General features: G+C 41.8%; 3 protein-coding genes across 5 annotated transcripts in view; 1 reads left to right on the top strand and 2 right to left on the bottom strand.

Annotated features, from left to right (window-relative positions):
• Positions 1 to 2,761, top strand: part of gtf2f1 (general transcription factor IIF, polypeptide 1) — a 5,228-nt gene extending 2,467 nt beyond the window's left edge. For all 3 annotated transcript variants that reach the window (XM_035655597.1, XM_035655598.1, XM_035655599.1), the window contains exons 8-14: positions 328 to 478; positions 596 to 654; positions 914 to 1,045; positions 1,162 to 1,232; positions 1,568 to 1,709; positions 1,887 to 2,025; positions 2,165 to 2,761. In XM_035655597.1, coding sequence (XP_035511490.1) covers positions 328 to 478; positions 596 to 654; positions 914 to 1,045; positions 1,162 to 1,232; positions 1,568 to 1,709; positions 1,887 to 2,025; positions 2,165 to 2,369 — 899 coding nt within the window. In that variant the 3' untranslated portion in view covers positions 2,370 to 2,761. The remainder of the gene's footprint in view (positions 1 to 327; positions 479 to 595; positions 655 to 913; positions 1,046 to 1,161; positions 1,233 to 1,567; positions 1,710 to 1,886; positions 2,026 to 2,164) is intronic.
• Positions 2,762 to 2,930: 169 nt separating this feature from the next.
• Positions 2,931 to 6,036, bottom strand: LOC118323544 (GDP-L-fucose synthase-like). Its single transcript, XM_035655535.1, has 10 exons — positions 5,861 to 6,036; positions 5,275 to 5,389; positions 5,004 to 5,132; positions 4,724 to 4,797; positions 4,236 to 4,369; positions 4,061 to 4,125; positions 3,837 to 3,903; positions 3,631 to 3,710; positions 3,416 to 3,515; positions 2,931 to 3,197 (listed from the first exon to the last, which is right to left on the bottom strand). The coding sequence occupies exons 1-10, from the start codon at positions 6,016 to 6,018 to the stop codon at positions 3,142 to 3,144; spliced, it is 978 nt and encodes a 325-aa protein (XP_035511428.1). The 5' UTR covers positions 6,019 to 6,036; the 3' UTR covers positions 2,931 to 3,141.
• A 587-nt stretch (positions 6,037 to 6,623) lies between these two features.
• alkbh7 (alkB homolog 7) lies at positions 6,624 to 9,602 on the bottom strand. The gene is made up of 4 exons (XM_035655534.1): positions 9,216 to 9,602; positions 7,760 to 7,933; positions 7,506 to 7,630; positions 6,624 to 7,256 (listed from the first exon to the last, which is right to left on the bottom strand). The coding sequence occupies exons 1-4, from the start codon at positions 9,477 to 9,479 to the stop codon at positions 7,136 to 7,138; spliced, it is 684 nt and encodes a 227-aa protein (XP_035511427.1). The 5' UTR covers positions 9,480 to 9,602; the 3' UTR covers positions 6,624 to 7,135.
• Between the last annotated feature and the right edge of the window lie 491 nt (positions 9,603 to 10,093).

The following is a 10,093-nucleotide window of genomic DNA, read 5'->3' as shown; positions in this document are numbered from 1 at the left end:
GGTGCACCCACCGCGGATTTCACATGTTCACATTACATTCGAGTTCGGTGGACAAAACGAACGCACCAAGAGAGCACAGGGGTGTCCGCAGGGTCCTAATAAATTTAAAATCAAAACGTCTCAAATTTGAAATATGTTTTTGGGAAACACTTGTATTGATCATGCTGTAAACAAAAACAAAACATTTCTTTCATACCAATATGGCTGTAGAATAGGCCTTAATTAAGTCTTAAATGTAACCTCTTGATACCTGCAGAAACCTTGTTATTTTCATGACATAAACCTCACGGCCACATCACGTCACCATGCAACCTCTTTGTTGGACAGATGGAGAGAGCAAGACAAAGGCAAAGAAAGACACAGGGAAGGGAAAAGGAAAGAAGAAGAAGAAGAGGAAGAGCAACGAAGAGGCCTTGGAGGACAGCGATGACGGCGACCACGAGGGTCTAGAGGTGGATTACATGTCAGATGATACCAGGTCAGATCCATTGTATTGTTGCACACACAGACTCTTTCTGGACGCTATCGTGTATGTTTTGTTTCGTTTGGTTGTGTCTTCTTTTTATTGCTATGTCATTTTGTTATCCAAAAACAGCTCAGACGAAGAGCCAGAAGGAAAGGGAAAACCCAGCAAAGGCGAGGACCACCCTAAAGGTCAGACCATGAACTATATTGAACACTGTATTGAATTACTTCATATAGAAAGACCAGACACTGATGATTTTATGCATATATAATGCATGTAATAAAAGGTAGAGCGTGACCACCGGGCTGGTAATAATTTGACTGGCGTGTGCGTCATTTTTTGAGTCAGCAGACATTTATTTGATTGTTTTTGATTTATTGGCTTTACTGAATGAATGATCTGTATTTTCTTGGTGTTGGTTTTCCCTCCTATCTGTCCTTTTTATAGGGATTGACGAGGCGTCTGAAAGTGAGGAGGAGAGCGAGGAGGAGAAGCAGAATGAGGAGGAAACAAAAGAGGAGGAGGAAGAAGAGGAAGGAAAGAAAACCCCAGTCCAAGTGGAAAAGAAGAAGAAAAAAGGTGCATACGTCGTGGAGACAAAAGCCGATTTTGAACAAAATGCAAACCACCATAACACGAGCAGCGTTATAAGATACGCCTTCCTGTTTCATTTTTTGTTGATTTGTGTGTCACAGACAGCAGCGGAGAGTCGGACAGCTCAGATGACAGTGACATCGAGGGAGAGACGGCCTCTGCTCTGTTCATGGTGATTAGTGTGTGTGTGTGTGTGGCTGAATAAATTGATATTTTGTGTTTTATAGGCAATTCTTACTCATAAATGTAGATTTTGAGTTTTACCATTTGCTTTTAAGTCATAACTTTCACTTCCACTTGATCAATAGTGGTCACATTATTAAGAGTCAATAATGTGGCTCTATCACAACTACTTTCAGTTACTGTGCAGCAGATTCTCTTGGAGTGAGGCATAGGTTACTTACTGCAGTTTTAATGTGAATGTGTGCGTGGTTCAGCGTTTTCATTCTTTAAGCGTTTTTTTCTTTCTGTTCTCATCAAATGTCTCTCTTTCTGTCCGTCTCTCAGAAAAAGCGTACGCCTCCTAAACGCGGAGGTGGGCGCGGCTCTGCAGGCAGCTCCAGGACAGGCAGTCGCCCGGGGACGCCATCCATAGACTCCGCCTCTACCTCCAATACACTCCGTGCTGCCGCCAGCAAGCTAGAGCAAGGTGGGGGCTCATACATCACACCACAAATACACACACCCATGCCAAGTTGTAATGAAACAAATCAGACGTTTTGAGTCGTTTGTTGATTTACGTGTCCTGCAGCTGAAACTTGAGGTCCTTCCAAATGTTTTTTTTGTTTTTGGTTCCGCCTCAACTAAATCTCTTTTTTTCCCACAGGGAAGAGGCAGCCTCAGGGCCCTGTCACTGACTCACCAGCTGCCAAAAGGCTGAAGATGGAGCCCAGCAGCCAGAGCCCTGCTCCTTCTGGGAAGAGCACGCCTCAACCCCCATCAGGCAAATCCACTCCTAGCTCAAGGTACTTTACCAGACTTCCTTTTTGCCTCTAACAAATGTATTCTATTTATCCCAAGATTACTATGAAACTGTAAAATGTATCACAGTTGACATCAAAACACAAACATTTAATCTGTCTCCTCTATTCATCTCCTCCACAGTGATGTGCAGCTAACAGAGGAAGCTGTACGGCGGTACCTGATACGTAAACCGATGACCACCAAAGACCTGCTGAAGAAGTTCCAGACGAAGCGCACGGGTTTGAGCAGCGAGCAGACGGTCAACGTGCTGGCACAGATCCTGAAGCGCCTCAACCCAGAACGCAAGAACGTGAACGACAAAATGCACTTCTACCTCACTGAATAACAGATGGAGGATGGAGATGAGACGGAGGAGCTCAAAATGAAACTTGGCAGGTGAAAATTTTTGGGATTTTGGTTTTTCAGTAAAAAGCCTGACCCCTGAAAGAGAGGTTTTGTGTCTGTTTCAGAACTGATTATGTTGTGACATGGTGAGACAGGATGAGAGGTTGAAACTGTCTTTCCCGGGTGGCATTTATAAAAAAAAGTATTTTGTTAAGCATTTTGAATTTGTTTTTCATAGTAAACTAAACTCTCAAATAACAGAAACCTTGTTAATGCTGAGTGAACAACTCTCATGTGTAAACTGTTTAACTTTAGAACTTGATAAATGGGGGGAAAAAAAGTCTAACTTGTTTTTCTCAGTTAGACACTTTTCTAATAAAATTTCAAACCTGCTGCAGTGTAAGGCTCTTCTCTTTGTACCCCATCTGTCATATACCGTTTGTTCTAATAATGCAGGGTCAATAATACAAACACTAGTGTATGGAAATGTGCTATTTTAATACATAAAAAAACATTTAATAAAGAGAATAGATAGAGAAACATTTAATATTTTCTTCTTTATTTTACTTTCTAAATCATTCAACAATTTCATTCGATATTAAAGAAAAGTGTAGCTAAAATGACTCCTATAATAACAGCTTTGAATATACTAGAGGATACGCACAGTGTAGTTTAATGAGGTACTTAATAAACCAGTATTGCACAGTGATAACAACCTGCTTGACACCAATACCCCAGAATAGTGTTCATTATCAGCTCAGTGTTTGGTCGCTTCATGTCCGGGCAATGTCATAGTTGGCCACAAACCAGTCACAGGTCATCTTTATAGCTGGAAGGACAGGAGAAAAAAACAAGTCAAATCACCTGCACTAGGCTGAGACTGCATGCAAAATGTAATTCAAAGTTCTCATTTGTATGTTGAGAAGCACAGACTTTTCTTTCACAGAAGCTTTTTGTTACTATATCGCGCTTTAAAAAAGCCATCAGTACACAAGTTCTATGAACAAGCTTTGTGTCATTAAGCTGCAGAGTACAGTGAACTCTAACCTTCTTTAAGAGGTGTGAAGGTGAAGCTGGGGAGGTAGCGTCTTAGCTTGGCATTGCTTGCTGTCTTCCTCATCTGGCCGTCAGACAGGGTGGTGTCAAACTGATGTTAGGAGTCAAGGGGAGAGGATTTTGAGCATAACAGGCTACATGCAGCTTAGTATAATTTCAGTTCACATCAGTGGGTTGTGATCATTGGGAAAAGATAGAAAGGGTACATGTATTTCGCCTTTGAAGTCCAGAGCGTTGGCTATCATCTCCGCAGCCTCTTTGATTGAGACCTCGTCCTCTTCACCCACTGAAAGTAAACCAACAGTCGATGAATGAACTGTACATACAGTTTTGAAGCCACAACGTCCCCGCTTTCTTCAGTGTATCACACAATCACAAAGATTCCCAGAAGTCAACACAGCACTGTGCTCACCAGAGAGGATAATGGGGTCAATTTCCTTATATTCTCTCAGGGCCCAGATGATTAGACGGCCCAAGTCCTGAGAATAAACACATAATGAGAGTAAGTAAATGTAGGCTTTGTAATGTATAATTTGTTATACTTATTGTATTTAATCTTAATACAGTCGGAGATACATGTGGCCTAAGGACAATATGTAGATTCACACAACAGGTTACAGCATGAAGATACAATACCAAAGAATAGATGAACTGTCTCCTGGGAGCTCCAGAGCCGCATACAATCACAGGAGTTCCTTCCTCTGTGAGAGAGAAACAAGAACATAGACTCTAATACCTGATAAATGTCTGTGTTGTATGTTATTCACTGCGTGTGTTATCGTGACGGATTAGTGTGTCTGAGTTAAATCACTTTTGGCTTCGTAGGTCTTGTTAATGAGTGCTGACAGCACGTGACCATTTTCTATGTTGAAGTTGTCGTAGGGGCCAAACACGTTGGTCGGGATGACCGCCGTGTAGCGATGACCATACTGCTGGAAGTATGCCCTGTCAAACACACAGGTTGCACATACAGGCGGTCAGATTCACCGGAACACAGATGAATATTCATATTTGTTTGTTTATGTATGGAGGCCATTTGTCTTTATGCGATTCACAAATTAAACTGGTCTAAAAGGGACTAATGGTCCACCTGGCTCAACGCATGACAATGAATCATGGATGTTTTTCACAGTCTTAGAGCGGTGGATTGTATTTGGGCATAAAGGCGCAGCCACGGGTTAAATAAAATCTACAAAAGAGCCGAAAAGGAACTACTTACCTGACCGGGTGCTGCCTCCACAGCCCTTTGTTGAGGGTGCATGTCAGACACACCCATGTTTGCACTACACAGCTGCTTACCTGTTCTGAACATCAATCATCCTTTTTGCATGCGAGTATCCAAAATTGGAGTCATGAGGAGGTCCGTTGTGTATCTATGGGAGTAAGGGAATTACAGTACAGTTAAAGCGCTGCTCTAATGGCTCTGTAGCAACATTGTACCCTAATATTTACTGCCTGGGGTTGGTGTGTAATTGAGAGAATTGATCATAGGGATTGCCCATCTTGAAAATCTGAGCCAGTCAATGCCAGATAACGTTGTCATTGAAATTAAGCTTCAAAACAAACAAAGAAAGCTTACCATGGTCTCATCGATGGGGTATGTGGTTTTGTCAGGGAAGATACAACTGGACAGGCAAGACACGACCTTGGTGACACCCATCTCGTGGGCTGTTTGTAGCACATTGTCATTGATTTTGATGTTGTCCCTCTGTGAAAGTGTCAGACTGTCACTGACTGGCCGTCACAGTAGATATCCTCCATAGACGCCACTTTTACAGTAGGTTTAAAATAGAGTTTGTTCAACAGCTGTGGCCAGATCATGAATGTACTGTGTGGCAGCATTATCTCACCAAAAAATGCAGGTTCTCCTTCATGTGCAGAAAGAGTCCTCCGACTTTTGCGGCGAGGTGGATGACGTGAGTGGGACGGTGCTTCTCGAACACAGCCCTGGTCTGCCCGACATCTCTGTTCATGTTTTAACACCACATTGTTCACAGTTGACAAAAAAAACTGTTTGAATTCTTGTGCTCACTAGGTAAATCTAAATAGGAAGTAAAGAGTTCCTCAGTGTACATTACAATACATTAATTGATTGAAAGCTATCACATACACTATATATCTAAAAACATAGATTTAAAAGTTAATAGCATAAAGCAAACCATGAAGACATAAACAGATAGGAAACACCTAATCACAGTATGATAAGAAGATGAGAAAGATGGGATGGTGATGGCAATGCAGCGAAATATATGACAGCATGTTACTCTATAGCAAGTGCTTTTTATCCCAACATTTGCATTATTATTAGTAGATTTTTATACATTATTTATGAAAATCAACTCCCTAACTCTTGTCGTCAGTGTTGGAACTCATCAATTATAGACAAATTTGTTTGCATGCACGCCTAGGCAGAAGAGAAGGATTGAAGCGACTTACACGAGAACAGCGTCCTTAGAAGAGAGGAAGATCCATTCCTCTCCCTCCAGTTTCCCAGCTTCCTTTTGCACCACATGCTCAATGGCTTTGCCCACCAGCCCAGACCCACCAGTCACCAGGACACGCATTGGCCCCCCAGCTTTGATCTCTGACCCCATCTTTTATATTTGTGCTGGCTGTCTCTGTGACAGAGAGGACATTAAACAGAAAAGAGGTTTCAGGATTCAAATAAATATATTCCTCATTACATGACTATAAAAACATCAATCTAATCGACATAAATATATTACATTCATGTTCTCTATCATCCCGCCATAAACAAGGACTCTCTTTCATATGCCTTCATGCTCCTTACCTGTATCGAGGGATGAAGTGAGTGTGAACTTCACTGGGGAGTTTGTTTGTCTTACCGGGGTTTGCATACCTGTAGGCCATCCTGTTGAACAGGTACTTTTGTAAACTAGGTATTGTTTCGGCTTGTTCCTCGTGGTGTTTTGGCGCATGAGGTAGTTTGTGACTCCTCCTACAACATGTGTCTGCCCCTCGATTCAGGGAGATGAGCTGCTACTGGTAATTATGTATTTTAAACTTAATTTTTATAAAAGTAAACATTAATATATGTGGATTAGTAAATAAAGGAAAAGTGAAAATTACATTTGAATAGTGGCACATGAGAACGTTACTCAGGTGAATGAAATTGTATCTTATATCTTAGTTAAATTTATTATATTTATCAAAAACACAAAGATTCCCACAAAGCAACTTCACATTAAACCCAGAAAATCCTTTATTGCATCCAAGTTCACTTTAATTTTGTATTAAAACTATTCAGTCTCTGTATTATACAGAAATTATACATAAGTAGAGGCACACATCAAAGTGATGGTAATACATATAAACATGACTCAGAATCCCTTCCCTTGCCGCCTGCTTTTAATGTTGAACCAACATATGTATGAACAAGTATTTTAAACCTTTAAAGCGGACATCCTTTCCAGCAGTGAGTGGTAACTGACCACAGTCAAGACGGTGCATCTGCAGTGGAAGGTTTATTTAAATCAGACTCATAATAATGGGCTCATTCAGTTGATTGTGATCCTTGAAAATATGGACACAGACAAACAGATCATTTTAGTACAACCCAATCGATATTTCTCAATAGCACAGTATACATATACGTATAGTTGAGTGTCTCAACTACAATAAATGTCCTGGACGCTACCCTGTGGATTTGTATTATAACAATATATTAACTAAAAACAGCTGAAGTGGTTGTTAGCCCGGAAGGTTCCGACAGATGACGGAGATACGACGCAGCCGAGGAACCCTCTGTCCGTTGAACACAGACTCCTCGTCTTTCAGGATCTCGTGAGTGAAGTTGAATCTGGCCTGGTCCCTGTACGGGTGTGAAGAGAACAGGATGACACATGTGACAGCACCCTTTTGTTGTTAGGTATCCAGCAGAGTTATGACACAGACTGCAGCACACTCCCTTGAGGAAATGTCTGTCTTTGCCTTTGACTGCTGCTCATCCTGGAGTAGAGCTGCAGCTTTCCTGGGCAAAACAGCCATGTGTAGTACATAAAGAATTAAAATACTTCATATTCAAATATCTTGTTTGAGCCAATTGCAGTATACACCGAACCTCAGTATGTAGAGGGAGCGGCGGGGCAGCAGCAGTTCCAGCCATTCGTTGGCGGCGTCCTCCTTCACCAAGCGCATGATACTGTCTGACAGGAGGTTCAACCCAGCAATGGTGCTGCCACAGAACTGGAATGACAGTAAGAGCACAGCTGGGATAACAGCACAGCCCACAAAACAAAAGGCATTTCCAAAGGTTTGACGCCACTTGTCAAGCATATTTTCATCTGAGTGACAGTTTCTAATCTGAGAACCCACCTTGACACTGTCAATGTGAGGCTTGATGTAGCCAGTCTTGTCCAGATCTAGAACGTGCACAGGCCCGAGGAGTGGACCACCCTCAGGAAACGCTACGGAGCGGACACGACTCAGGACTTCCTCACACGCCGCTCCCCACGTCACACGCTCAGTCTCTCGGTACCCGTGAATAGCCTACATGTGGACAGAGTGAACACAGAACAAATAACGTCGGCATCGCCGTCACTTCTACAGAGCCCCCTGGGGTCAGCTGAGAAAAGAAGAGGCATATGGAAATCTGTAGTCTCGGTTTATAACTTTATAACTTTTAACTGCGCTCTCAGATTCATAAGCTTATTCTTTATTTTGTATTGTCACATCGGCAAACTTGATGAGTTATTGCAGGGACTGTGTCATGGACAATGATAACAGCCAATGAGATGCCCTGGGACTGACCTGTGATCTGCGTGTGAGTTCCAGTCAGAGCAGAATTGATGCCCTTGGCAACATTTACAGTAACACAATAATACATCATGTGTAAACAATATACAAATGATACCACGTATGGTATGATAAAACCACAACAAAAACTAAATGGCATTATATTAAACCATGTGTGGTATCCTTTGTACATTGTTTACACATGATGAAGTGGTATTGTATTCATATTTCAAATGAATTGTTATGATGGGAAATACTGATATAAAATGTATGTGGGTAGTGAATGATGATCGATAGATGACTTCAGCTTGTTTCTTATTGTACAGTGACATCTGCTGGCCGAAAGCCATATAGGCCTATTGCTGCTGGCTACCAGCCCAGAGTGCCTGTGGGTGCAGTATACAAATCCGTGGGTTGGGTTATGAATTGGAGAGAACAGTTTCTAAACTACTACTTCTACTTCTGCTTCCAATGTACTATTTATTTAAGGGCCAGCATTCTGACAAGCTGCAGCTTTGTTTGTATGTAACTACTGGCTCAGAAATGGCTTTGTGAAATGATGTTCAGAAATAACTCCACAGCCTGTGGTTGTACTGTCTGTCACCTTGAGACCGTCACATATGTAGATGTGTTTATTTATTGCATGCAATGTTGCATCCTTGCTTAATCTCTGTTTTTGTAAGATATGTTGTTTGTAACAAATTGTTATTGCTACCCATCTTGGACAGGACACTCAGAAGGAAGAGATTTCCATTAAAACTAACCAAAACTTATACCAGGAAAGAGGGAAAACATCATCACATGTAGGATCTGGGCAGAGAGTATGACTACGCAGAATTAAGAGCGCAAAATTGGCTTTTTAACAACTCCAAGTTCCAACATCTAAGCCATTAGTGATTGGGCTTAGTTCATCGTAAAATCTGAAACAGGTTTTTATTGTTATGTTGTGTTTTAAATGCAACCTTTTTAGATGTTAACATGCGTCGTTAACTGGTGTGTTCTAACTATCGACCATGTACTCATGACACGGACTTACATCGTCCCAGTGGTCGAACTCGTAGCGTTTCTTCTTCAGGCCTGGCTCCAGCTCTCTCAGAAGAGCTCCTTCCTCCTCCTCAGTGATGAAGCCCGTCCTCACCTCCACCTGTGAGCCCAGTCTCTGCACCAGCTCCCGGCTTGACCCGACGATCAGAGCGGGATGGCCGCAGGGGGAGAGGCCGCTGCGGGCACAGGAGCTCCGGCGGCGGCTGCTAACAGCGGCTCTCTGCACTCCGTTTAACACCGACAGCCACTGTCTCATCCTCCCGTCTCTGCTACTGTTACCGAGCTCGCTGCACAGTCCGTTGACCCTTAAAGCCGTGCTTGGATCTTGTTGACAGGAGTCAAGCTGCTACGCGCCATGTTGGAAGAGCAATGCATTGTGGGGGGCGTAGTTTACCGGCGCATAAGACGCATCAATTACGTAGAGGGAGCTCTGTGCCAAAGAAATAAAAACTTTTGACACTTTTTTTAAAAAAGTGTTTGAAGTAATGTGCATGTTAAGTTGAGTAGGGAATGTATAAAAACATATCTACAACGTATACAAAATCCTCTATATTAATATATTTCAATTACTTACATTACTTTTTTATGAATCCCCTTGTATACACTTGTTAACTTAAAACAAATCTGAATTGGTTGTATTGCCAAGTATATTTTCCCATACAAGTAGCAGTAGTTTTCCTTGGTATATTGGTGCATAACAATAAACTTAGAACAATATAAATACAGATAAAATAGACACAATATATACAAATATAAAAAAAAGATAATATGACCATTATTTAAATAAATGAATAAAGAGCTGTAACGTTTTCAAGAATGTGCTAATATTGTTCAGGGGATGTGCAAGTTCACAGTATGACACATAAAATG

Source organism: Morone saxatilis, unplaced genomic scaffold (genome assembly GCF_004916995.1).
Source record: "Morone saxatilis isolate NCDOM2014 unplaced genomic scaffold, NCSU_SB_2.0 Contig14, whole genome shotgun sequence".
Lineage (NCBI taxonomy): Eukaryota > Metazoa > Chordata > Actinopteri > Moronidae > Morone > Morone saxatilis.
Note: the sequence above shows the minus strand (reverse complement) of the source record. Positions and strands in the feature narration are given on the sequence as shown.

Coding starts and splice junctions, on each gene's coding strand:
- alkbh7 (XM_035655534.1), bottom strand. CDS start 9,479: ATGAGACAGTGGCTGTCGGTGTTAAACGGAGTGCAGAGAGCCGCTGTT. Junction 7,934..9,215: donor AGTTCGACCACTGGGACGAT/GTAAGTCCGTGT, acceptor GTCCACATGTAG/GCTATTCACGGGTACCGAGA. Junction 7,257..7,505: donor CGCTCCCTCTACATACTGAG/GTTCGGTGTATA, acceptor ACACCCGTACAG/GGACCAGGCCAGATTCAACT.
- LOC118323544 (XM_035655535.1), bottom strand. CDS start 6,018: ATGGGGTCAGAGATCAAAGCTGGGGGGCCAATGCGTGTCCTGGTGACT. Junction 4,798..5,003: donor ACCCCATCGATGAGACCATG/GTAAGCTTTCTT, acceptor TTACTCCCATAG/ATACACAACGGACCTCCTCA. Junction 3,198..3,415: donor CTTCACACCTCTTAAAGAAG/GTTAGAGTTCAC, acceptor CTGTCCTTCCAG/CTATAAAGATGACCTGTGAC.